The sequence below is a fragment of the Otolemur garnettii genome, unplaced genomic scaffold (genome assembly GCF_000181295.1).
Source record: "Otolemur garnettii isolate 467f Iridium unplaced genomic scaffold, OtoGar3 scaffold00101, whole genome shotgun sequence".
Taxonomy (NCBI): Eukaryota; Metazoa; Chordata; class Mammalia; order Primates; family Galagidae; genus Otolemur; species Otolemur garnettii.
In genome coordinates, this window is record NW_003852496.1 from 3,907,689 (window position 1) to 3,935,079 (window position 27,391).

At 52.5% G+C, this 27,391-nt stretch overlaps 1 protein-coding gene across 3 annotated transcripts; it reads left to right on the forward strand.

Annotated features, from left to right (window-relative positions):
- Positions 1–4,082: 4,082 nt before the first annotated feature.
- On the forward strand, positions 4,083–26,197 carry HDAC11 (histone deacetylase 11). 3 transcript variants are annotated; one of them, XM_023516970.1, is made up of 10 exons: positions 4,083–4,170; positions 5,041–5,189; positions 7,517–7,617; positions 18,075–18,191; positions 19,126–19,168; positions 20,986–21,062; positions 22,005–22,067; positions 23,070–23,166; positions 24,123–24,301; positions 24,493–26,197. In XM_023516970.1, coding segments are annotated over exons 1-10 (1,044 nt in total). In that variant the 5' UTR covers positions 4,083–4,168; the 3' UTR covers positions 24,709–26,197. The 3 variants fall into 3 exon arrangements, with proteins under 3 accessions (XP_023372738.1, XP_023372737.1, XP_012664700.1); XM_023516969.1 differs by lacking the exon at positions 4,083–4,170 and adding an exon at positions 4,195–4,246; XM_012809246.2 differs by lacking the exon at positions 4,083–4,170 and adding an exon at positions 4,576–4,721.
- The last annotated feature ends 1,194 nt before the right edge of the window (positions 26,198–27,391 follow it).

Sequence of the window (27,391 nt, forward strand, 5' to 3'; positions counted from 1 at the left end):
AGTTCCTTGGCTTGGGGAATAGATGGCAGGCAGAGCTGGCCAAGACCCAGGACCAGGTTTCCGTGGGGATAGGTTTTGCGAGTGCCTGAGGTCAACAAGACCTTTGCAGGCAGCACTGGGGACAGAAGACAGGGTTACTTTTCATGCTTAACTCACTCCTGTTACAGAGTTGGCTCAGGGAGGGCTGGAGGAGCCTTTGAGGTTACCCAGAACACTGGCGACTCTCTGCTTACTCCCCATCCTGCAGACCTATTTGCCAGGGTTTTCTTCTCTGCCCAGTGCTCCCCAGTGAAGCTGACCACTGGGGCTTCTTTGGTCTTCGGTTCCCAGTCGTGTGCAGCCAGGGGAAGGGCATCAGAGAATGGCGGGAGAGAAAAGTTGGGTATTTTTCTCACACACCCCTCCTCCAGTTTTGGCAGTGGCTGTGTCTCCCTGGTGATAGCTCAGCTCTTGGCTCTCACTGGTTCCATGAAAACTCTCCTTCTTTTGCCCCTTTGGGTTTAGGGGGTGAGGCTCCCCACTATCGCTATCTCTGTCGGTTCCCTGCACCATCTCCCTTGGTTCCTTCAACCCTGCCCCTTCGTTAAACTTCCAACTTCGTTATCTTTCCAATAACTCCTGTTGGGTGGTCACTTGCCTTCCCGCCTTCCCACGGAGACCTTCCTGGTGCACCGAGCCTGCCTTGTGCTGGGAACACACACATTCTCCCTCCTCCTGCTCCTTAACACTCCCTCCAGCCTCCCCGTGCGGTACTTGCAGAATCTTCTCCGGTTGTTTAAAAATCACCTCTTCATGCATAAAACAAACAAATGAGACACATCTTACATATTTAGCAGAGCTTGGCGCTCACTGAGGGTTTAACAAACATTTGCTGACATTTTGCTGTTATTGTTGCTGTCATGTTAAATATGTATAAAAATCAGGAGATTCTGGAATGGAAATAGAAGCCCTCACTTGAAATTAAAGGGCATGACTTCAACATTGTGAATAGGACATGCCATTCTACCTAATATTGAAATATTGGACCTGTGCCAATTATTAATCATTGGTGTGTTTTGTAGTTAATATTGTCCTGTATTTTTCAAAGCAAGTATTATAGTTGGGGGGTTTCTTATTCATTTTAAGTTGAAATATATTCCAAGATTGGAATGAGGGGAAAATAGGAAGTACATAATGCTTAATAAGTCAGTGTCTTGTTTTATCGCAATGGTGCTTTAAAATCAGGTATACAAGCTGGGTGCAGTAAATTATCTCTGTAATCCTAGCACTCTGGAGGCTAAGGACACTGGATTGCCTGAGCTCAGGAGTTCAAATCTGTGAAAGAGCGAGGCCTTGTCTCTACTTAAAATAAAAAACCAGTTGAGGGCAGCGCCTGTGGCTCAAGGAGTAGGGCGCCAGCCCCATATACTGGGGGTGGTGGTTCAAGCCTGGCCCCAGCCAAAACTGCAAAAAACAAACAAACAAACAAAAAAAACCCCAGCTGGTCATTGTGGCAGGTACCTGTAATCCCAGCTACTTCGGAGGCTGAAGCAGGAGGATCGGTTGAGCCCAAGATTTTGAGGTTGCTATGAGTTATGACACCATGCCACTCTACCCAGGGCAACAGAGTGAGACTCTGTCTCAAAAATACATACATACATATATACATAAATGGTTAAAAAGTGAAAAAAAATCTTCAACAGGACCTTTCCTGACAAGTCTCTAAAAGCAGTGCCCCTTGTTCTCTCTCACAGTCTCAGCTTGTGCCTTTCATAGCAGTCACATTTTGTAACCATGATTTTGTTTGTTCTGGGGCCTGGTCTGATGTGTGCACAGCTGCGTCCTCAGTGCAGCGTCTCAACAAGCAGACTGACTAGGATGCTGTATCACAGAGGCCCCAAACACAATAGCTTCAATGACAGTTTATTCTGTTCACATGTGTAACTTCAGCACACACTAATGGCTAAGGGGTCCAGGCAGGCTTTGTAACCAGCCCCATCAGCAAGAAAACATGTTTCACATTTTTTTTTTTGTAGTTCTCTTTTGTTTCCAGTTCCCAGGCCAATAACAGCTGACCGGAACTTGGTAACTTTCTGTCACATGAATGCGTTCCCTTTTGAGTTGCTTTCCCAGGAATGGTGGAATCTCCTTGCAGCCATTAGATAACTACACAGCTTTATAGCACCTGTTTGTCCAGAAAAGACAAGTGATATACCTCCACAGATTGTGCCCAAGGACCCACTGAACTTGTGCAGGAAACTGAAAGGATGACCAGTATTAACCCCCAGCTTCTTCCATTACTAAATTTTTTGTTCCTGGGATGTGTATACTAACATGATTCCTCCCTGCACTTGTGTGCCTTCCCCTCCCAGCAGATGCAACTCCTGAAATAAATCCTTTCTTCCTTGACAATTCTTGTTGTCCGAGTAATTGGCCCCTTGTGGCTTCATTAACAGCATGGTGGTTTGAAGGTGTTTCCAAGCCACTTCCCTCCTTAGCTACCAGGATACAAATTATAAAATCCTCTTCCCCGGACCAGTCTTTCCCTCTTTGGCCTCAACTTCTAGTTCCAGGCTTCTCCAGACTCTCATTCTCCCGGCTAGAGGCTCATCTGTGTGGCTTCCAAACCGCAGAGCAAGTTCTTTTTCATGTATGACACAGGGCCACTGTATACACTGTGTCACTTGTGTCATTATTAAATATTCCCTTTTCCCCCCTCTGTGACTATAGTTTATCTATATCCTTGACAGCTGGGCAAGTTATCTCACCATTCTTTGCCTCAGTTTCTTCATCCATAAAATGGGATAGCTATAGTTTGCCTCCTAGGGTTGTTATAAGAATTCATTGAGCATAATAAAGGTTTAGAATTGAACATGACAGGTGTTCTCTAAGTAATAATTAACATTATTATTTCTTGATTCTCTCGACTTCCCCATGAGGTAAGTAGGCAGTTGTCACCTCGTTTTCAGATATAGAAATGAAGGGAGCTGAAGCAACTCAGCCAAAGCCACTGTGCTGCTAATAGGTGGCTGAATCTGAGTTTTATCCAGGCCTGAACTTCAGTTACCTAATAATAATATTCGGGTAATGATGGCATCCCTCATAGGCTTAGGTTATGAAAATCAAATGCTATCATTCAATCAAGTGGCCAGCATGTGGCAGGCACTCCCCAAAAGTCCGTTTCCTTTCCCCTTTACAATGCCTCACCCAGCCACACTCACGTCCCCACAGAGCCACCAGGGATCCCAGCTGCCCTGCCCCTGGCAGTCCTCTGGTCAGCTGCTTCTGTTTGGTTGGCGGGGACAGCTGGGCCCACAGAGAGTTCCATTGTCTCTATCCTCTAGGGCTCTATTGTTGGGGACTCCGCCTAGATCTCATCCACACAGACACCCACAGCTGTTGCTTGGGCTCTTCTTGGCTTTCCCTGGGGAGGCGCTTTGGGATGGGAACAGAGGAGTCTGTATCCAGATCCTGAAGACCGATCCCCAAGCCTGTCCTACGGGCCAGGAAACTGAGGCTCAGAGAGCCTACGTGACTTGAGGGAGAGTGCTCGTCTCTGTCAGAGCCGCCAAAGACGCTGGGGGTGGTGTGTGCGTGTGACCGTAAGTTCAGAGATGGCAGGGCCAGAGCAACCCTCCCGTCCCCACATCTTATTAATGGAAACAGGCCCCAAAACGCAGACTGTTGGCCAAGGTCACATGGCAAAGCCTCGGCACAGTCAGCAGCGAAACCAGATGTTCCAGACTCCCAGGATCCTGCCAGTTCCTACCAGGTTTGGGAACAAGCTGAGCAGACCGGGGGCTGGGGCCCCAGAGTGACCACGCCTCTGGGCGGGGCGACGCCGTACGGTCCACCCCGCCCCTTCGCTGTACTTCACGGAGAAATCTGCGCTGCGCTCTCTCTAGAAGAGGGGTGTGGCTTTCTGAGCCAGGAGGGATTCCACTGGGTATTTGTCTGCGGCAGGAGGGACTTTGCGCTTGATGGGCGTCGGGGGCGTAGCCTCCTTCCCGGGAGCAAGTGGCGCGCAGGACACCGCCCCTTTATGACGTGCGCGGGCGGGGCGGAGCGAAGTGGAGCCCGCCGGAGCCCCGCCCCCAGAGGAGGCGTGTCCTGGGCGGGCCCGTCCCACCGGCGCCCGGTCCCGCCCGGTGGCGGAGCGGCGGCCGGCGCAGGGAGGGCCAGCCCCGGGATGTGAGTGCGGCGCGGGTGGGGGCGCAGGGTGGGACGCCAAGCCGAGTCTCATGGGTCGCCGTAGGCCGAGATGTGGGTACGTGGGCGGCCGGGTGGGCCCATCAGGTACGGACCCAGGTATGTAGGGCTAGAGAGCTCCCGGGTCGGTGCTCCTAGGCCTGCCCCGCTCTCCTTCTCTGCCGCTCGAGGCCTGACCCGGAGGGGGCGGGCGACGTGCGCGGGTCTGACGTCTTCCCTAGCCCGGGCCCGGCCAGCTGCGCAGCACTCCCCACAGTGGCAGCAATTGTAGCGGGTTTCTGGTCCCTGTGTGGTGGCTATGAGGGGGTAATGGGGGGATATGGGGGATGGTCAGCTGCTCTGCGGGGCCCGAAGTGACCCCTACCACTCGCCCCGGGTTAGGCCTCAGCTCCCCCCCGCAAGTCTCGACTTGCAGTTTCTGAGCGCTGTCTGTTCCTTCTCAGCTGCATCATTTCAATCCTGACAGCAGCCGCCTGTTTCACAGCAAGGCCTAGGACCATACAGATGTTGGGTGTAATTACTGTAGTGTAGAGGTGAGGCGCTGAGGCTTGCAGCGGAAACACCTGGGTGCACACCTGCTTCTCCACAGACCTGCCCATGACCTTGGGCACACCTGGTCCCCTCTCTGTGCAATTGTGGGGTCTGCCTCCCAGGGCTGTTGTGAGGGTGGGGTTGGAAGTGGGTTCAGGGAAAGGCATCCAGTACCCAGTGAGGAGCTGTTGTTGTCCCATGGCGCTTTTCTGTTGGCCATAGGGGCCAGCGGCGCTGGGTCAGGGCTGCCGGGTCAATACCAGTGGGCTCTGGAGAGGGAGGCTGCCCTCACCTGTGTGTCTGTTCTTTTGCACATGGTAGGCTACACCCAACACAGCTGTACCAGCATGTGCCGGAGACACGCTGGCCGATCGTGTACTCACCGCGCTACAACATCACCTTTATGGGCCTGGAGAAGCTGCACCCCTTTGACGCAGGGAAATGGGGCAAAGTGATCAATTTCCTAAAAGGTATGGAAGGCTCACCTCAGACCCTATATCTCCTTCCTCTAACCCATCCGTGTTCCCCATCCTTATTCCAACATAAGCTTTAGCTCTCCTGGCTCTGGTTTTGGCCCTCAGACTGCTTTCCACCTGTGCTGTATAAAGGATGTTTCCAACACAGACCCCTATGCCTATGTTCCTGTCTCAAACTCTCACTGGTTCCCATTGCTGTGGGCCCCCAGAGACCCAGTGGAAGAGGAGCGGAAGTTGGGGGAAGTCCAATGTCCATTCCCTGAAGTTTAGAAAGTCCAGGAGGTAGAGGACCTTTGCCCTAACCCCCTTGATTACAGATGGGGAAAATCGGGGCCCAGAAAAGTTAGGAAACATGCCCAGTCATATAGGGCAACATGCTAAGAGGTACCCCCCCCCCATTCACAGTCACTCCACTGAGCAAAGTGATAAGCTGATGCTATGGAGAGCACGTTGATTTTTTTTCTTTTTTTTAAACTGTGGGTTGTAATTCAGGAGCCTGACTTAGATGGGAAATTCAGGCATCATAATAGGCACACACATGGATATTCTTGTTTTCTGTATGAAGAGCTCCTTAATTAAGAGAATTAGGAAATGTTACCTGGTATAGGATAAAACTGAATATTTTAAAAATTATACAACCTTGTGATCACATTTTGGAGAAAGTTCTGCAGCTAGGCCATTTTTCTTTCTTTTTTTTTTTTTTGAGATAGTCTCACTGAAATCTCAAACTCCTGGGCTCAAGCCATTCTCCTGCCTCAGCCTCCCCAATAGTTGAGACTATAGGCAACCACCAAAACACCTGGCTAGTTTTTCTACTTTTAGTGGAGACAGGATCTTGCTCTTGTTCAGGCTGGTCTCAAACTCCCGAGCTCAAGAGATCCTCCTGCCTTGGCCTCCCAGAATGCTAGGATTATAGGCATGAGCCACCGTGCCCAGACCCATCTCCCTTTTCACCAAATCTAGAGCAAGCCTCAGGTTCTGTGTCTTACAGAAAATAAGATGGAATTAGAGATTGATAACACTCCTTGTTTCCACTGTACTTTTTAAAAATTTTTGATTAACTTCTACTTATGGCAAATGATACTGATTTTCCATTTGTGGTACTGACCAGAATGAGCAAAGAAAAATACCAAGAGCACCAGTGGTGTGCAGTGATGGTGAGAATGCTGGCAAGGTGAGCAGGCCAGCCTGCCTCCCACCCTGAAGTGGTTCTCTTGCCTTCCTAAGGATGATCCTTATACCCTATTCCCAGCAAACCCAGCTGGAGTCCTCCTCCCAGGGTTCCTACATCACCCAGTAGCTTGACAGAAAGGTTCCTTATTTCTGTCATCTCAGAGCCACCAGTTGGCCTGAGTTCCCTCCTGTCTTCTCTGAGGATGAGAGGAAGGGAAATAGGGGCCATATGGCAAAGGGCTTCTGATGCTGTGCAGGAAATGGCCCTTGGCCAGAAGGCAGTGGAAACCCTGGAATGTTCTGAGAGGGGAGTACTGCCTGGAGCCTATATGTGTGGAATTAGTTGATTTCTAAGGGTGACTCATTGAGACAAGTCCCCTCGATTCTGATTTCCTAGAACTCAGCATCGTGGTCTAGTTCTCGGTGGCCTAGGCTTCCTGCTCTCAGTCTCAGTTTTTCCTTTTGCAAAATGGAGTGAATCTAATCTTGTCTCAAGTATGTAAGAGGGGAGGAAATAATGTGGTGTTTCCCAAATATCAGTTGCAAACCACTCTTGGGACCCTGCCATCTCCTCATACCACCTGTTCCTTTATTTACTTTATATTTTTAATGATTTGGCCTCTGGGAGAAAAAGAAAACCACTTGTTTTAGAAGGGATCATTGTGTCTTCCAAATGGGAAAAGGCAGTTTAACTTGCCATAAATAGAAGGTCGTGGTTAAAAAAAAAAAAAAAATGCAGTGAAAACAGAGTAATTCAGTTTGAGCAAGGCTTAGGCAGGTGTCAAGGTGATGTCCTCAGGAGGTAGAGGGAGAATTTCTAAGAAGAACTTTTCTGATCTTGGAAGTTAACATTGTTGACCCTTGTGCCATTTGCCTTGGAAAGTTGTCCAGTCACATCTGAGCTCACCTTGTGGTGCTCAGTGCCTTGAGAAGCACAGGGGTCACTGTACACTATATTCAAGGGTCTCTGAATATTGCCCACAGTGGCTGGGGAGGCAGCCCCTTCTCCAAATGCCCACAAGCTGCAGCGTCTACCTTCTCCTGGGCACAGGCTGCCGGAGGCTAAGTCTGTAGCCTGTGGGAGGGGTTGGGGCTGGGCCTGGCCTTGAGGTCAGTGGGGAAGCAGGGTGCTCACTTTGTGGTTTCAGAAGAGAAGCTTCTATCTGACTGCATGCTGGTGGAGGCGAAGGAGGCCTCAGAAGAGGACCTGCTGGTGGTACACACGAGGCGCTATCTCAACGAGCTGAAGGTACAGGACAGTGGGCCAGGGGGCTGTGACCTGGAGGAGTGGCCAGAGGAGGGGGATAGCTCAGCCTGGGGAAGCACAGCCTCAAGGGGCATCCATTCCTGTCCCTGCTGCAGCGTGGACACATGAGTCTGTGGTCCCTAAGAGGAAAGAGAGTTTCATTAAAAGGGAGATTCCAGGATGGACTAGACTTCTCTGGAGTAGTGAGCTGCCTCCTCCAGTGGGTATGAAACAGGGATGTCTGCTGGTGGAGACTGGATCTGAGTAGGGGCTTTGGGCTTCTACGTTAGCAACCATCAATCTGTATCTTGTGGACAGGCCTCAGAGACCCTTGCTGGGATGGTGGGGAGCAGGGGGACTGTCTCCTCTTGTTTCCATCCAACCAAAGCTCTTCCACTTTGGCCTATTTTTCTCTTGGGCTGAAGTTTAAGATTATGTTCCAAGGACTTTTGCTAAAGACATATGGGAAATTGTTGGGCTGAAAATTAGTTTGAAACCTTTCAGGGCCCAGAAGGGAACATAAACAAATAAGCAGATCAGTGGGGGTCTCTGAGGTGACCTGGAGAACTCCTGCCCCTTGCCAGATAGGTGGCTACTACTTACTGGCTCTTGCAGGGCCAGAGCACTTGTCTTCAAAGAGAAGCCAGGTTATTAAGTCACATTTCCTAGTTTCTTAATGTTGCTGCTCACTGTAAGGTTTTTTTATCCTACTTGTAGACCCACTGAGCATGGCTGCAGTTTGTGGCCTCTTTCTATAGGAGGCTGCAGAGCTCCTGCTCCTGCTCTGGATAGGATTCTGGGGGCCAAGGCACTTAGTCAGTCTGCTGTGGGTGGGGAGGGGTTTGCAGCCTGCCCTGGTGGATGTGGGGCATCTCTGCCTCAGACTCTCTGCCCCAAGGGTGTGGGAACCTTGACCTCCAAATTTCCTGGCTAGACTCAGCGTGGACTAGAGCCATTGTGGATGCCAGGCCCCTCTGCTCTACAGGCAGAAAGCTTAGGCCCAGAAAGATGCTGTGCTTGTTCAAGGTCACCTGCGAAGTCAGTGGGACCTGGCAAGACATCCAGCCCAGTCTTCCAGGTCATGGCTGCTACCTGCTCTACCAGCTTGAGCTGTGAGAATGCTAGATGGGGCTCTGACAGTGTGAGCTCATGAAAGATTACCAGGAAGAGGTTGAAACCTGGCTCCTGGGAGGGAGAGGAGTGTGAGGCCTTGGCAGGAAGCCCAGCACTTGGCTGCCCTGGTTTCCTAGGGCTCAGGCACGCATGGTCACAGTCCACAGCCTGAGGTTGGGCTGGGAAGACACACCTGCCATAGTCCAGAGGGTAACGGGAGGGCAGGGAGAGCCCAGGCAGAGTGGGGCCAGGCTGAGGTGAGTGGCCTGGATGAGACTGGGGATGGGGAGATATGTTCTAGGACTCCACCCATTTGAGAGAGTAGTCTGAGTGCTTGGCCTTGATCCCTGAAATCCCTGAAAGCAGTTTACTGTGTAGTAATTTAAAAAGTAGAAAATTGAGGTCAAAGGCAGGAGAATTCACATATGTCAACTGAAAAGATTAACCGTGATTGTGATTGAGCTACATGGTTGGCTGAGAGCTCTCTGGTAGTCAGACCAGAAGGAGACAAAGGATGATGATTTCCTAGCACCTTCTAAGGGAAGAAGTAGTCGGTCACTCAGCACACCCAGACGGGACGCCAGCCGGGGGCTGAGCACAGAGGGAAGAGTGCGACAGCAAGGCTCCCGCTGCCACGGATTTGCATCTAGATGTGGAAGACGGAAAATGAAGAGGTAGCATCACCAAGAAGAGCATTCTGGAGAACACCAAGAGCTATGAAGAGGAGCAAGAGGGGATAACAGGGTGGTCAGGGGTGGGCCTCACGGAGGAGGTGAGACTGAAGAAAGGAGTAGGTGACCCTCATGGGGAGCTCTGAAGGAAGAATGTTCCAGAGTCTCAGGCCTGGAGCAGGGAGGGGACTTTGTCTCCTGAAGCGGGTAAGGATGCTTGGTTGGCCCGAAGAAAGAAAACACTGTACTGGTATGGGGTGCAGGCAGGGAGGTCACTCAGAGTCTCTCAGGCCACAGGGGGAGTATGGAGTTGGTTCCAGGCACTGCGGTCCATCAAGAGAGGGTTTTGAGTGAGAGAATGACAGGGTGTGACATGCCCAGTTAGACATCGTCTGGCGCCATGGGGCTGCAGCTCAGAAGCATCCCCCCCAACTCCCAGATGTCTGCAGTGCTTCTCTTCTCTTTCCTCGGCTGTGGGCACCCCGAGAGAGCCTGCAGGTCTCCCAGGCTACTCTTCCCTCACGGTTCTGTGTGACACCCACCTCACTCCCACCTCATTGCACTCTGCCCTCCACCCTGTTCCAAGGCTCATGCCTGGCCGTGCACACTGGGGTGGTCTAAAGGAGAAGCAGGAGCCTGATGTTTGCCAGATGATGTCCGTTCAGGGAAAGGAGTGTTTATGGCATGCCCCTTGTGTGCAAAGGCTCCGTGCAGGGGGGAGGTGGTTGAGTTCAGCCGGCACCGGGCTCTTGCCTTCCGCCTTCTTCTCCAGCTTGCCATGGAATGTGGTTAATGCTTTGCACTTGGTGCTGGGCAGGGCTTGGGGCACATCTATCCAGTAAGGACTTAGCACCATGCTCTGTGCTAGGTTGCTGCGGGACAGGATGAGACAAAGGAGAGCTAATCCCTTTCCTTAGGGAGCTGGCATTTAAGTGGGGGAGTCAGACAGTAAACATAATGATTCAGAAATGATATAGAAAGGATGTTAGAAGGTGCTCAGGGTGGTGAGGATAAGAAGGGACAGGAGGAAGGGAGATGGGGAGCGCTGGTGGGGAGGACAGCAATAAATCTGGAGTCAGGAAAGGGCTTGCTGAACTGTGATCAAACGTGACATGATCACAGACTGAGGGAGTGAGGAAGCATCAAGTGCCAGGGCCCCAAGGCAGAAGTAGCTCCAGAGTATCCAGTGACAGTGGGAGAGAGGGAGACAGCACCATAGCACGTGGAGGGCAGAAGTCCCTGGGAGATTCTCCAGGGAGTAAAATTCTTAGGGCCCCTCTCTCTCCATCTCTCAATCTCACCTGAGAGGGCCCCTCTCTAAAAAAAATGTTTTATTGCAGTAAAAGTCAAGTGACAACCATTAGCCATTTTAATTTTATCTATTTATTTATTTTTGAGATAGTTTCACTATGTCGCCCTCGGTAGACTGCTGTGGCGTCACAGCTCACAGCAACCTCAAACTCTTGGGCTTAAGCTATTCGCTTGCCTCAGCCTCCCAAGTAGCTGTGACTACAGGCGCACACCACAACACCCAGCTATTTTATTTGTTGCAGCTGATTAGGTGGCCCGGGTCGGATTTGAATCCGCCACCCTCAGTGTATGTGGCTGGCGCTGTAACGACTGTGCTACGGGCCCCATTATCATTTTAAAGTGTGCAATTCAGCGGTGTTTAGTCCGTTCTCAGTGTGCACCATCACCTCTGTCTAGTTCCAAAACATTTTTCGTCACTCCCAAAAGAAACCTTTCCCCTTGTTTAAGCAGCAGTGCCCCCTCTGCCCCCCATAATCAATAACCTGCATTCTGTCTCCAGATTCTCCTCTTCTCAGTGTCTCACATAAATGACATCATACAATGTGCGACCTTTGTGTCTGGCTTGTCTCACTTTGCACAATGTTTTCAGGGTTCCACCGTGTCCAGCATGTCTCAGGACCTCATTCCTTTTCATGGCTGAATAATCTGTACACCATACGATGAATTGTCCACCCATTAGTTTGTGGACATTTATTTCATTTCCACTTTCCACTATCGTGAAGAGTGTTGCTGTGGAGATGTGTATACAGCATCTATTTGAATACCTGTTTTCAAATAGGTATTGAACATGTACACATGTTCATGTTCACATGTAGACACAGGTACATGTCTGGACTATGTACCTAGGAGTGGAATTACTGGATCTATGGTAATTCTACGTTTAATTCTCCGAAGAACCATCAGGACAATTTCCACAGAGGGTTCCGATTTCTCTGCATCCTTGTCAATGCTTGTTATTTCTGGTTTTTAAGTTGTGGCCAGCTTAGTGATTGTGAAGTGGTATCTCATGGTTTGGATTTGCATTTCCCTAATTGAGCACATTGCTTTATATTTCATGTTGGCTATTTCTATATCTCCTTTGGAGAAACGTCTGTTGAAGTTACAGTCGGGTTGTCTTTTTGTTGTTGATTTGTAACTCTTTATATATTCTGGATGTTATATAATTTCTAAGTGTCCGCTCCCATTCTGGAGGTTGTCTTCTCAGTCTTTGGATAGTGTCCTTCAATGTGTAAAAATTTTTAATTTTTGCTGAAATCCAATTTATTTTTTCTTTTGGTGTTATATCTCAGAATCCATTGCTAAATCCAAGGTCATGAAAATTTACCCATGTGTTTTTCTTCTAAGAGCTTTATGGTTTTAACTTATATTTAGGTCTTGATAAATTTTGAGTTAATTTTTACGTGAGATGTGGAAGAAGAGTTCAGCTTCATTCTTTTCTATGTGGATGTCCAGTTCTCTCCATACCATTTGTTAAAGAGACTATTTTTTCCCTCATTGAACAGTCTCAGTACCCTTGTAGAAAATCACTTGGCCAAGATGCATGGATATATTTCTGGACTCTTAATTCTATTCATTTGATCTATATGTCTGTTCTTATGTGAGTATTGCACTATATTGATTACTGTCGCTTTGTAGTAAGTTTTGAAATTTGAAAATGTGAGACCTCCAATTTCATTACTTTTCAAGATTGTTTTAGCTATTTGGGGGTCCCTCAAGATTCCTTATGAATTATAAGATCGACTTTTCTATTTTTTTTTTTTTTTATGGAAAATGGCATTGGGATTTTGACAGAGATCGCATTGCATCCACAGATTGCTCTGGCGAGTATTTCTATCTTAACAATATTAGGTTTTTCAGTCCATGACCATGGGATGTCTTTCCATTTATTTAGATTTTCTTTAATTTCTTTTAGCAATGTTTTGTAGTTTTCTGTGGACAAGTCTTGCACCTCTCGGTTAAATTTATTCACATTTTGATGCTGTTATAAATGAAATTGCTTTCTTAACTTCCTTTCAGATTGTTCATTGCTAGTCTAAACAACATCAGTCAGTCATATGGTAACACAACTGACTTTTATGTATGGATCTCGTATCCTGCAACTTTGCTGAATTTGTTTCTTGGCGTTTAGAGTGGTGTGTGTGTGTTCTTCAGGATCATCTATATATAACATCATGCAACCTGTGAACAGAGATAGTTTTCTTTCCAATTTGGATGCTTTTAATTTTTTTCTTGCCTAGTTTTTCTGGCTAGGACTTGAGTACCATGTTGAATAGCAGTGGCAAAGCAGCACCCCTGTCTCATTCCTGATCTTAGGTAGGTTTTCAGTGGTTTATTACTGGGTGTCATGTCAGCTGTGAAGTTTTGAAATCTATTATCAGTGCTTGTTACCATGCTGCGAGAGTTCCCTTCTGTTCCTAGTTTGCTGAGTGATTTCACCATGAAAGTCCTTTGTCAAAGGCCCTTTGTGCCTTAGCCAAGAGAGCAGGTGTTTTTTTCCCTTCTCACCTTTTTCTCCCCCTCCTACTGGTGGAAGGACTCACCCAAAGCAAGAAGTGGGGGTGCAAAAGGGGGTTGCAGCTAATCTCTTTCCTGAGAGCAGACTTTGGTTTGGACCTCTAAGAGCAGGGGTCCACCCAAGGGGATGGAGCTGCCAGAAGGTGAAGGCTTGTGGAGCTGAGTAGATGGAGCAGAATGACCCAGAGATGTCACCAGCCCCACGTGCATCTGCTATCTGTGGGGTCTCTCAAGGCTGATTAGGGAGGCCCTGACACCTGGCCAGGCCCTACGATGGGGAGTTTGCAGGTTATGCCCTTTGATGGGTGGTGCCATCAGGCTGGGACACGCACTGCCTTAGGTCACCTTCCCTAGAACAGTGGATCTCAGGCTGAGCAAGTGCCAGAATCACTGAAGGCCTTGTTACAACGGCCAGCTAGGCCCCACTCCCAGAGTTTTTGATCCAGGATGTCTGTGGTGGGGGCTGAGCATCTGCACTTCTAACGCACTCTGTAGTGGTACAGGGCTGCAAGTCAGGAGCCAGTCATAGAGAACCAGAACCCTAGATGCAGAATGTGACTTGGGGGATCCAGGTACAGGTGATTTCAGGTGAGGCCTATTAGAGGCAGGAGAGGGGAGGAGCTGAGCACAGGTGGGGGTTAGCCTAGCCCACAGGGAGCCCTTAGGCGTGTCCCCACGTGGTGGCCTAGCTGTCATAGCCCCTCGTCAGTCATGGTTCTCCTGAGACAGTGCAGGTGGCAAGGGGGGCTTTCATGAGGACCAGGTACAGTAAGGGTAATGGATGCACCTGCCAGAAGAGGGGGTCCACAGTGGGCCCTGTAGGCCCCTCCTGATGCCAGATGCTCTTCTCAGCACTGCCTGTACAGCAGTGGGCAGAGCCACCTGCCTGCCCTCATCCTTTAGAGGGAGACAGATACTGATCACAACCACTGTAGCCGTAGGCAGGTAGAGATGTGCTGCCTGGAGAGATGATACTGAGGTAGGCCTCAAGGGGGCCTGGGGGAGGGGGGAGGATTTTAGACTAGGCAATGAGGACAGGCCTTTCTGACCAGCTTCCACATCTGAGTCCTCATCCAAAGCCTGTTTCTTAGATGAGGAGACAGGTGGAGGCAGGGAAAAGTGAAAGGGCTGTGCCCGAGTTCACACAGCCCATGGCGGGCCCAGAGTTGGACCATTTTGACCCTGAGGAGGACTTTGGAACCTGGGCCCCTTCAGAGAGCCTGACCTGACATGGGTGGCCCCATTGCAGCATGCTGCAAGACCCAGATAAGGTGTCGGTCTGCAGTGCTGGGGCGTGTCCTCACCTGTCCTCTCTCCAGAGCTCCCTTACCTCTTACTGGGTGCTGGGGAAGCTCCTTGGTGCTGCTTTGCCGTTGATGTTATGTTGCTCATCCCCTGCCGTTTGTCGGTAAGTGGATCTCCAAATGTCACCAGCTGATGCCTGAGCCCCCTCCGAGGCACCCCTGTCTCTGCGCTGACCACACAGCCTGCTCCGGCCAGACTGTCCCCTTTCTCTCTTCTCCCCTCACCCAGGGTCCCAGCCACAGTCTGTCCCACCCATTTATTTTTCACCCTGGCCACTGCTAGGTGATTTTCTAGGGCAATCTCATCCAACAGAATCTTCTACAAGGATAGCCATGTTCCAGATAGCTCTGCCCAATCCAGTAGCCACTGGCCACACGTGGCTCTTGAAATATGGCAAATGTGCCTGAGGAATAAAACTCTAATTTTTAAAAATTCTGATTACTTTGAAGTCATACATAAGTAGCTACGTGTGGCTGGCAGCTCCTGGGTTGAATGGCACAGGCCTGGAGTATTGGTAACTGCGTCACTGCCTGACAAGGAGACCATTGCTGTGCAGCAGCGGGGAGAAGCCCCAGGGGCCAGCCGCCTGGCTGTCAGAGCCCGCTGCTCCCCAGGGTGCCCACCTCCCAGGAGCACTGGTGTGGCAGACACAGGCACTCCTTCCCTGCAGGGCTGGCCCTGCTGCTGAGGCCCCTGGATCAGGTCAGACCCAGTTTGTAACTCGGAGGCTCCCAAACACATCCCCCACCTCTGCAGCTTTGCGGGAGATAGGCACGTGTTATGTAAAAAGCAAAGGTGATGGGAGCTTTGTAGTCAGAAAGTTTGAGAAGTGCTGGGTGGAGCAAAGTTAGGGGATTAAAGCTCAGAGTCTTCACCACTGCAAAGTGTGTCGTGGACTTGTGGGAAGAGGATGATATAAGTAAGCAGTGTTTCCCAGACTTACCTGCCTGTGGACCCTGTCCTGATGGAGTGGGTGACAGCTGTGGAGCACGTGCAGATCACGCCTTTCTTGGGATTTTGTGACTACTGGACTCTCTGAGGAGGGGCTTTGGCTTCATTGCCTGTCAGTCTCTCTGTCCTCCTGGCTTGCCCAGGGTGAGAGGGAGGCAGTGACTGAATTCCTCCCTTTGCTGGCTCACGTGTTTGTTTGTTTTTTCATAGAAAACTGTGGTTCCAGGCTTACCACAGCCGGGCCTGTGCTGGGTAGTGGGATTGGTGTGGTGGAGAGGAGGAGCCAATGACCCTGGGCAGGGGCCTTTCCTCCTCTAGGTGTGTCCCCCACCACACACACTCGCACGCTGCACAAATGCACACACAGTGGGTGTGTCGCACAGCTGTCTGGCCTTCCTGGTCTCAGCTTTTGCACTCTCACCCCTACCAGGCCCTTTGAGGCCTCTGTGGTACAGCAGAGGCCCTGGGCTTGCAGGAGCCCAGACAGACACCTCTTCTTTCAGACCGCAGGCCTGCATCCTGTGGGCCCCTCGCACCTGCGCCTCCACTGGTGAGGGGTGAGGTGAGCTTTCCCAGCCTTCAGCTGCCCTTGCCAGCCTGGGAGGGCTGGCCACATGAGTGTTCACCGGCAGTAAATGGCAGCCTACCTGGCCGAGATGCCCGGGACCCCAGCAAAATGTCTCCCCTGGTGGCCAGTGGGCTAAGGCACATCACACTGTGGTGTCCTGCGTCCTGCCCAACTGCCTGGTGCCTCTTGGCTAAGGCATTCCTGGCCTTTCTGCCATCATACCCATCCTCCTCCTCTGTCTCCCTCCTGGCTGCTCCCATTGTTGAAATGCACTGGGTCACTCCAGTCCTAAAACCCTCTCCTTGGGTTGGTGGGTGCCCTGGCCACGCCTCCCACCTCTCCTGGTTGGTGGGTGCCCTGGCCACGCCTCCTCTGTCTCCCTCCTGGCTGCTCCCATTGTTGAAATGCACTGGGTCACTCCAGTCCTAAAACCCTCTCCTTAGGTTGGTGGGTGCCCTGGCCACGCCTCCCACCTCTCCTGGTTGGTGGGTGCCCTGGCCACGCCTCCCACCTCTCCTGGTTGGTGGGTGCCCTGGCCACGCCTCCCACCTCTCTCCTATGATGTCTCAGCAGCCTCTACCTCCCTCTACCCGCTCCTTCCAGAAATCTTTCCACTTGGCCTCCCGGGCATCTTCCACGCCCTCACCCCTGTCCTGGGCAGTCCCCTGCCCTTCAGCATTAGAGTTCTGTGGTCCCCACATGGTCTCCCACTCTCCCCACCCCTGTTATGTCTCCTGAGTCTCTCTGCCCTTTCCCTCAGCTGGGCTGTCCAGGGCCCAGCTGGCCCATCAAGAACACCACCGAGCACCTTCCCCCTAACCTGCTCCAGGTTCTCCTCGCAGGTGGTGCCATCACCCTCACAGGCTCCAGGCCCAACAACTAGGCTTCCTCCTGGAGGCCCCCCCCTTTCTGCCTGTACCTCCCCTCTCATGTCCCCACACCCTCACTATCTCTGCTTCCTCTCTGGGGCTGCTGCTTCTGTTCTTGTTCTCCCAGCTGGCTCTTGCTGCAGCTAGAGCATCTTGGGACAGCACCATCTGTGGCTCCCCACTGCTCTTGACAACAATATATGAGCCTGGGCTAGCCGACTAAGCCTTATGGGATAAGGGACCTGCCCTGGCCCCCTGTGCCCAACAAGGTTGGGGACTGGCTTCTCTGTTGGCAGTTGCCTTTTTGTCTGACCCCACATCTAGATCACTCACCTCCTGCAGATGGTGCCTCCCCCATAGCCTCTCTGACTCCCACATCCATCCTGTCCATGCAGCACTTATAACACTGCACATAAGTGTGTCTCCACTTATCTGCCTCCCTGCTGGGCTGCAAGTGGGCTGGCATGGGGATCGGACCCCCTGCTTCAGGGTGCCTAGCAGGCACTTGCTATGTATCTGTAGAGTGAGTGACTCAAACTCCACCAGGGACTTGCCTGGGGTCAGCGGAGAGCCAGAGAAAGGTTTCAGTGCAGTCTCAGCCAGGCACAGATGGCAAAGGATTTGGGTGCTGCTGGGCAGCTAGAACCATGGATGTTTATCTGGGGGACTTTGAGGTCACAAGGCATACTCTGTCCTGGTCTTAGCATAAATACTTCTCAGGTACCCTAGACCCCCTGCCTCAACAACCAGAGATGAGGGCAGGATGCCCCCTTCTCGGGGAGCTCTGATTCCTGATGGATGAGAAAACCATGCAGTGCAGGGGAGGAAGGAGACCAGGGCCTCAGTGCCCCCCTCAGTGCACAGCTGACTTGGAACCCTCTGCAGCTCCTGTTCTAGGCACAAGAGGGCAGCCAAGGGCTTCAGAGTGTGGAGGAACCTGAGTCAACACAGCTGAAGAAATACACTGTGGAAAGCAATATTTATGGAGCCTAGAGCTCGGCAGGGCAGACGGGGTTGCAACTGTCATTTCTCACCAAAGGAAGTACATTTAGCCAAGGGCACCTTGAGCCATCCTCAAGGCATTGCAGGGGATCTGATATCCCCAGTTGCCTCTGGATGGGACGGTGGGAAGTCAACAGCCCATGTCTCTTTCCACAGTGGTCCTTTGTGGTCGCCACCATCACAGAAATCCCCCCTGTCATCTTTCTCCCCAACTTCCTTGTGCAGAGGAAGGTGCTGAGGCCCCTTCGGACCCAGACAGGAGGAACCATAATGGTAGGTGGGGAAGGGATGGCATGGGTGGACTGGGGACCCCTGCACCCCAGGATCCTTCCTACCTCCTTGGTCCTGGAATGCCCTCCCCACATTTAGCATTTGAACAAAGTTCTAAATATTCCTCAGGGCTCAGCAACAGTGACTCTTTCTCCAATGCCTTTTTTTCCCCATCTTGGGACATTAGAATTCATTGTTCCTTTCCCCATGACCTCCTGTTACCGTATTTGCTGGTATATAAGATATATCTCCATCCCCCAAAGAATGTGTCCTAAAACCATGGCTCTAATGCACCCAGATTTAAGGTGGAAAACCAGCCCTTATATGTCATCAATGCATAAAGCTCCACCTTTCCCCCACCTTGGGGTAATAGCAAAGGATACTTACATCCTGTGTGTAGTTTTCTGAAAAATTAGCCACAGACTGCCTAGTTGATTGAAGGCAGAAGAACATTTCGTATTTCAGTGTATGGCTGTGATCCCCTATGTTTCCCATTTAACTTTGATAATTTGTACCTTTTTTTTTTTTAGCTTAGTAAAATGCTACCTACCCCCAAACTATGTTTTCCTATTCCTACAGGATTTCAGTGTCCAGTGTACTATATTTCCATTAGAAAAAAGTTGCCTTTTTTCCCTTGGAAAGCCACATTAAAACTATCGTCAGCTTACATGTGACTGATAAGTTTTATTTCTTCCACTTTCTTTGCGCAATTGCAAAGGGCTTTATGGTCCTTACATTTCATATGCCAACCAATCTGATAACTTGCTTCCTGGACTGGCTGAGTTTGCTCGGAGGGAATTCCTCCTGCACCCCCACCTCAAAACTCACCCCTGCCCCCCTGGCTGGAAGCCCTGTTTATAGAATGAGTGTGTGGTTCAGGGAGGGAGGGAGGGAGGAAATAGGCTGCTGCACCCTCACCCTCTGCTTATCTCCCAAGGCAGGGAAGCTGGCCGTGGAGCGAGGCTGGGCCATCAACGTGGGTGAGTGCTGGGAGCCTCGAGAATTCCTAGCCTGGCCTGGTGGAGTGGGCCTGACAGGTCTGGGGGCCGCGCAGGGCGGGAGGACCCTGGATGTGGCAGCTGTGAATGCAGAGGCTCTGGTGCCCCTGGAGCTACCTTGTGCCTCCTTATGGAGTAGCCAGGAGGTGGATGTGCCGCCTTCTGGTTCCTCAGAAGGACCAACTGGTGCCTCCCTCTGATGTGGGGTCCTTGCCTGAAGAGTCCCCAGGTGGCTCCCCAGCCCCACCTTTGCATACTTCCAGTGACAGGGAGCTCTCTCCTTCCTTGAGAGCCTGTGCCATCCCCTGGGCAGCTCTATAAGGAATTGGAGCCTGCTTCCATGTGGATCCCCTAAAAGACTCACCTGGCTCCTGGAGCCCAGGACAGGGGCTTGGTTGTGTCCTGGTGGGTGGATGTCCCCAAGGGCAGCACTCCACAGCCCCTAGACCTTCCCATAAGATTGCTCATGGGAGGGCTGCCCAGTCAGTCTTCCTTGTCCCTGTAAGTGTCCTGTGGAAGGACAGCACCTGGCGGTTTATAAAACCCTTTCCCATCCGGCCTTTCATTTGAGCTGGGCATAACTGTCATTAGGTCTCTCTCATTAGTAAGGAATTAGACCCCGAGAGAAGCCTTGGCTTCCTCAGAGTCCCATGTACGGTGTCTCCCTATTTTCCCTTGGAAAGCCACATTAGCATGGTGTCTCCTCGGCTGTGAGGTCTGCAAGGCCAGGGACTGGGTCTCATCTGTGATGGTATGGCCGGTGTCCAGCATTAGGTGTGCATGGCAATGTTGTGACACTGCTGTGCAAACCAGTAAGAGATTTGTGCCCTGTGTGTCTGCAGTCGGGTTCTGAGGAGGGCCTGGGTGGCCCTTCCCCATGGATGGTGTTAGGACCTCATAGAGATTAAGAGCCTGGGTCCTGATGCAGCTTGGAATTGAGTCCAGGTTCTGCTTGGTGCCTGGGGCTTAAAGTGGGGAGAGGGCTGTCCTGGGTTGCTCAGCTGGGCTGGAATCACACTAGCTTTGTGATTCTGGGAAAGTTGCTGACCTCTGTGCAGTCATCTTCTCATCTGTAAAATGGGACATTGGTGGTGATAGCACTATAGGGAGTCTTTAGCAAGCTCAGCACTTGGTCAGGAGTTCAATGTTGGCTGTTATCATTATGATCCCACAATGGCTTCCTGAGTGATGGACACAGGCAAGTCCCTGTGTCCATGGCCCCAGCTTCGTGCTGTACAGAGGGCAGGTGTTGGGCTCAACTTCAGAGTTGAGGGGGCTAAGGCAGGGGCCACTGAGGTTCTCCTAGGGGATGCAGGAGAGAAACTTGCTGCCTGCCTGGGGTTCTGAAGTTGTGTCTTGTGGGGAGATGGATCCTGGTCTTCAGCCTCCCCCACTATGAGCAACCCTGACCAGCAGAAGGTGCCCCACCCAACAATCTCCTCCCAGCACTGGCAGAATCCAGAGGTCCCATAGGCCACCACCTCGTCTGGTGTGGGGAGTCTCATGGAGGCAGGCCCAACTTGGTGGACACAGGAGCAGCTTTCTGCCTTGGGGTTGATGAGCTCCCTGTCACCTGGGGATGTGCACAGGCACTGTGGCTGGTGTGAGGGCATACCCTGAGAGGTGAGGTGGCTGCCTCCTGACCGGAGCTGGTGACATGCCTAGGTGCTCAGTTCACTCTGCCAATCTGGAATATGAGGAGTGGAGTCGTCCTTGGGAGTTGAGGAAAGTGTGCAGGGGAGGGGTGGATGGATGGGTGCCCCTGGGCCTGACCAGTGCTACTATCTGCCCTTCCACAGGGGGCGGCTTCCACCACTGCTCCAGCGACCGGGGTGGGGGCTTCTGTGCCTATGCAGACATCTCACTCGCCATCAAGGTGTGTCCATGAGCATGTGGGGGACTTGCCTCTGAGAGTCCTTGGAACCCCTTTCGCAGCCCCAAATTGCGTGTTCTTGCCCTAAATTACAGAGAAGGGAACTGAGGCTTAAAGTGGGGAGAGGGCTGTCCTGGGTTGCTCAGCTGGGCTGGAAAGAATCCAGATCTGACACCTTCTCTTCTTTCCTGTAGCCTAGAGGGCTCCTGTGAGGAAGGTAGTTATCCCAGCCTCCCATAGAGCCCGTGGCCTGGAGCGGGAGTATGTGCTGCGTCAACAATCAAGAGTGAAGGGAGAAGGGCTTCCCTGCACGGGAGGGGGAATGGGCAGAACCCGGGTGCTGACTGCACACTCAGCCCTGTGCTGCGCTCCTCAGAGGAGCCCGAGCTGGGGGTGAGGCCATAAGGCCACAGGGGGGCAGATCTGGTGTTGGTCCCAAGGTCCCCCCAGCTGCTCCATTCCTGGCCTTGCACTGGGCCTCAGGAGGGAGCCAATGTGGTCCCTACTTTCATGGGAAACACAGACTAATGGCAGAAGCAGGTGGGTCAACAGGTGGCTGGGCCACTAGGAGAGGGGAGGAAGGAGCACAGGAGGCTTTCCTGGAGGGAGCAGCAGGGAACGAAGGCTTCCTAGAAGAGGGAGAATTTAGGCCTTGCCTTGTAGGGAGAGGCAGTGATTGGGGAGTGATATTCCAGGGCTACGGGGATTCCCCCCTTCACCCCTACACAATTCTCAGGAAATCTCCCTCCTGACCTCTGACCCTTCAGGGCACAGCCACACCTTCTCCTACAGGGAGTCTTCCCTGACCACCTCCTGCAGGCATAGACATCGGGGCCCCACAGGCATGTGTGCCTTCCCGGCCTGCCTGTTACCAACCGGAGTCCGGGAGGGCTGGGTCCTCTGGCCTGTCTGGGTCCTCACATCTCCTTCTCCTCCCCCGCACAGTTTCTGTTTGATCGTGTGGAGGGCATCTCCAGGGCCACCATCATTGATCTTGATGCCCATCAGGTGAGTACCCTGCAGGGTTCTCACGGGACCCACTGCCTCAGGCCCCAGAACCTCACTGTGGCAGGAGCATCCTCATGCCCCAGCAGCCTCTGCCGGCCTCACCGCCCCTCACATCAGGGCTCTCCTCCCTCTGGTGGGCCTCTGCTGTCCCACCTTGACCTGCCTCTCTCCGGCCTTTGGTCTTCAGTCTCACAGGTTTAAGACAGAGGGTCTTTGTCCCTCTGGCCGGAGCAGCAGGTGCTCACATTGTTCCCTGGGGTCCTCCCTCCTGCCTCCTAGCTAGCTGCCCCTCACAGCACTCACCAGGTGAAGGTGCTTCCTAAAATCTCCTCTGACATTGCTGCTCTGGCACTGGGAACCCTGTGTGGCTCCCCTTGCCTGCAAGCAGTTTGGGGTGCTGCCTGTTGCACAGAGTGGATGGGCACCATGTGCCTCCTCAGCTGGGTGCTCACAGGGCCAGTGTTACTCAGACCGCTGAGGTCAGCCGGCAGTGAAGTGCCGGAGTGCAGAACACCTCCTCCTCGGGACTCTGAACACAGGACAGGCTGCTCTGGTCAGAGACAGGGAGGGATCCGAGGGGCCCATGCGGGGTGCCCTTCCACACCACCGTGGCTGTGGCCTTGGGATAGTCAGGGTCCTGCTGGGGTTCATGTGACACTGAGCTCCTGAGCCAGGTCACATGCACAGTCCTTTACAGTTTGCCTTTCACACTCCTGGCCCTAACTAGTCCCACCACAGACTGGAAAGGGTAGCAGAGCTAGGGTTTCTGCCTCAGATAAGGAAACTAAGAGGGCTGGGGCTTGCTCGAGGTCATGCCAGAAGGCTGTGGGCCAGGGTTTGAGGTTGAATCCCAGCTCTGCCACTTGATAGCCATGAAACCTTCTGGCCCCAAGAGCAAGTTCTGCTGCCAGGCATGCGGGGAATTTCCTGAGCTGGGGTGTGAAGTGTCCTGGCCTGGCCTAGGGGACATGTCTGTGAGTGGCTTCTGCGTCCTCCATGCAGGGCAATGGGCATGAACGAGACTTCATGGATGACCAGCGTGTGTACATCATGGATGTCTACAACCGCCACATCTACCCCGGGGACCGCTTTGCCAAGCGTAAGCCTCAGCCCCTGCCCCTTGGTTTTAAGTGCATTCTTGCTCGAATGAGGCTCTTTCTCCTGACTGTTTCCTACATGCTGGGACCTTTATTTATTCACAGCAACCCTGGGAGGTGGGAATTGTTTTCATTTTGCAGATGAGGAAGCTGACACCTAAAGTCACCCTACCCAAGGTCACATATGTGGTAGATCACTTGAGCTCAGGAGTTGGAGACTAGCCTGAGCAAAAGTGAGACCCCGTATCTACTAAAAATAGAAAAACTGAGGCAAGAGGATCTCTTGACCCCAAGAGTTGGAGGTTGCTGTGAGCTATGATGCCACAGCACTCCACCCAGGGTGACAGCTTGAGACTTAAAACTCATGCATATGGTATACATCTGTCTGGTAGAAAACAGGAAAGGGCAAAAGAAAAGAAATTTGAAAAAAGGAAAACACAAAACAAGTTCAACTATAGTAGTCAAAAGAAAAGAAAGTAAGTTAAATCCATCAATCAAAAGGAAGAGACTCTCAGATAAGATTTGAAAATAGGGACTCTGCCTTTGCAGGTAGGATACATTTTTTCACCAGGCGCTGATGAGTATGGTGTGGATAAATAAGCTGCTAGTATGGCCCAAGGGACCAATTTCTGAACTCAGGTTCAAATGTGCTGAACCTGGGCTTGAGGATAGGGCAGGGTGTCCATACATCAGGGTGAGGGCTGGAGGAGGCAGTGAGATCCAACATGGCAGCTCAGATCTCCCCATCCCTGGACCCAAAGCATCTTAACTCCACTCTGCTGCCCCTGCGGTCCTTCCAGTCCCTTTTTGCAGGGCTGGTGCCCTTCTGAGCTTAGTTTTGAGTGTAACAAAACTAAGCAGTGCTGGAGTTGGACTTGCCGGGTGACTGCAGGATTTCTCTTCCTGAGCCTAAGTTTTCCATCCCTGGAATTTGGGGTTATCTGTGTCTCCCTCTTAGAGGCCATCAGGAGGAAGGTAGAGCTGGACTGGGGTGTGGAGGATGCTGAGTACCTGAATAAAGTGGAGACGAACATCAGGAAAGCCCTGATGGAGCATCTGCCCGACGTGGTGGTGTACAATGCTGGCACTGACATCCTCGAGGGTGACCGCCTTGGGGGGCTGTCCATCAGCCCAGGGGTACGTCCTGACCCTGGGGGGTGGGGAAAGTCTGCTCTATGGACTCAGCAGCAGCAGGAAAGGTGGGCAGCCAATGGTACGGAGGAGAGGGGCCGAAAAACAACAGTCCAGAGCAGAGCTAGACTTGCAGCAGGACTTCCTGACCCCACAGGGGTCCAGCCTGCCTGAGTCCACTTCTCCACACCCCACAGGGCATCGTGAAACGGGATGAACTGGTGTTCCAGATAGTCCGTGGCTGCCAGGTGCCCATCCTCATGGTGACTTCGGGTGGGTACCAGAAGCGCACAGCCCGCATCATTGCTGACTCCATCCTCAATTTGTACGACTTGGGGCTCATTGGGCCCGAGTCACCCAGCGTCTCGGCACAGAACTCAGACACACTGCTTCTTCCCTCAGCAGTGCACTGACCAGCGCTGCCCTCTAAGAGTCTCCCTGCCTGCCTCTCGGTCCTGCCCGCCCCTTAGTGCTTTTTGTTTTCTAACCTCTTGGGGTGGTGGAGGCAGCCACCAGCTAGCACAGAGGGCGGGGCTGTCCCCGACTGGGCTGGCCTGGGAGTCTGGAGCAGCTTTCTCTAGGCCCTCTGTGGGCAAGGGCTGAAGGCAGAGCCTGTGGTTCCAGGGACCACCCACTTGGAGTCAGTTGTCTGAGCAGGCCCAGGGAGGTGGCAGTTCACTGAGAATGGGGGGAGGACACGTTAGGCCCCAGGGCCATAGCAAAAATGCCCAGGGCTTGGGGTCTTCTGGGTCTGGAGAAAGACAGACCCATTCAGAACAAGGAAGCTTCCATCTCTAGCCCGTGGGCCTCTGTCTGCCTCAGGCCTGCAATTTGCTTCACCTTCCTCCTTGCCCCAGGGCATGGGTGCTGGTGTGGACAGGGTTGTGAGGAAGTGCTGGAGCCAGGCCTCCCACTGGGCCTGGGTCCTGGTCAGCAGGCAAAAGCCCTGGGCCTAGATGTGAGGGGTAGCTGGGAAGGGGTGCAGGTGGGTTTTCCCTCAATAAAGCAAAGTCTGGACCTGCTTTCCCAGGAAGATGAGAGGAGGGAGGCTCCTAGACCTCCAGATGCCTGCTTTGACAATGGTCTCACTTGTTCAGTACAAAGGGCAGGTAGTGGGGGCAGAATTCTTAGCACAAGATAGGCCTCAGCATTGGTGCCCTGGGGGGCCTGTTGACCCAGGAGGGGAGAAGGCACCAGGAGGTGGGTATCACAGAGAGGTGAGGTCAGCAGAGGGAAGTTGGGGTGGGGGCTGTTGGCTGAATAGGACCCTGCAGGGACCAAGGCACTGGCAAGGCCAAGTGGGGCTCCCTGGAAGTTGTGAGGGTACAGGGCTCAGGCAGGGCCCCTACTGGCCTCACCTGAGTGGCCAGGGCCCAAGGGGCCGGCCCTGTCCTCTACGCTCAACGGGGGAGCATTGACTCATTTTGACCAAAGGTAAGCTGAGGTGTCTCTGCCTTAGGCAGCCCCATTGTGGACTTGCGTCCACTACCACCCTGGAGTGCTCCCACCGTCTCCCTCATGCTCCCTCTGTTGGAGCAGGGGAAGGTCCCAACGTCACATATTGTCAAAAATGCAGACCTACTAGACCAGGTCCCAAGGCACTAACAAAGCACTTAGAGACGCCGCACCCCTGCCTTCGGTCTGTCTGTGTCTGACTCACAGCACCTAACATACATTCACCTGGGGCTCTGATGGTGGGGTTTGTCCTCGTCGAGCTGCTGCGCCTCCAGAATCATAAAGGCCCTCGGTGGGACCTGGCTGCTGTGTGTCCCTGAGGTGAAGAGTCCTTGCCTCCTAAGGATGAAAGGAAGTGAAGATAAGAATCCACATGGCATGGGGGCCTGACACAGGGTAGCTGCTCAATAAATGCTAGTATGTTCTCCATCCTCCAAGTCCTGCGGAGTCCTGTGCTGGTTGTTCCTGTTTTGTTGGTTTTGGGGGTTCTTTTTGCAGTTTTTGGCCGGGGCCGGGTTTGAACCTGCCACCTCCAGTATATGGGGCCGGTGCCCTACTCCTTTGAGCCACAGGCACCGCCCTGGCTGTTCCTATTTTATAGATGAGGAAACCAAGGCTGAGCAGGGCTGGCTCTCAGTGATGGTGGAGCTAAGTTAGAATCTAGCTCTGCCAGATTCCAAAATGTGTGTTTCCAGTTGTCTCAAACTTGGCAGTGGGGGTTGCTTTCCAAACAGAGAAGGGTCTAGGGCCTCTGGGGGCTAAGGTCACTGGAAATGGGGTCAGAGGAAATGGACAGAGCTGGGTGGTAGGGTCTGCAGTGTGGGAAGCAGATGAAGGGCCCTGGGAGGCGGTGGTCTTCTAGATCGGGCATGCTGTTGCAGCGGGCATAGGGATGGGCTGCCCGAGTGGGGTGTCTAGGCAGGTGGGGAAGGCAGAGCCTTGGCCTGGCAGAGTGACCATGGCATCCCCAGTGTCAGTGACAGCTGAAATGGGGAGCAGGGTAACCCCTGAGGGTCAGACAGGCTTCTAGACATCAGGAGGTGGGCTGGGGTTCAGGATGGCCCTGTGCTACGTGGAGGAGGTTGGTAGAGGCTGGTGCTGATGGAGTTGTACTGAACCTCACAGCACTCTGACACAGGAGCTTCTCTGAGCCCCATTTTATGGGGTGCAGAAACTGAGGAATAGAGGGGTTGGTTACTTGCTGAGAGTCCTCAGCTCATAAGTGGAGGAGTGAGGGTTTGAGCCAACGCCTCAGCTCCAGAGTCTGTGAGCTGTGTCCTCGTAAAAGACACTTATCTAGAGGGTTTTTCCCAGGATCAAAAGCTTCAAGCCCCAGCATGCACGCAGGCTGCCGTTTGTCATCTGTTGCTGCCAGCGACTGTCAGTGATGATGGTGAGGGCTCTCGTGGTATAGGCCAGGCAGAAGAATCAAGCCCAGCTGAGATGAAGAGTTTAGAGCTGTTCATTATATCTGTGTACACCCTGGGTAGAGTGCTATGATGTCATAGCTCACAGCAACCTCAAACTTTTGGGCTTGAACAGTCCTCTTGCCTCAGCCTCCCCAGTAGCTGGAACTATAGGTGTGTGCTACCACACCTGGCTAGTTTTTCTATTTTTTTTTTTTTAAATAGAGGTGGGGTC

Excerpts from the sequence above, each read along its gene's own strand:
- HDAC11 (XM_023516969.1), top strand. The coding sequence starts at position 4,221 with ATGGGTCGCCGTAGGCCGAGATGTGG. Across the intron at positions 7,618-18,074 it reads GCTATCTCAACGAGCTGAAG|TGGTCCTTTGTGGTCGCCAC; the intron begins GTACAGGACAGT and ends CTCTTTCCACAG. Across the intron at positions 18,192-19,125 it reads AGACAGGAGGAACCATAATG|GCAGGGAAGCTGGCCGTGGA; the intron begins GTAGGTGGGGAA and ends TTATCTCCCAAG.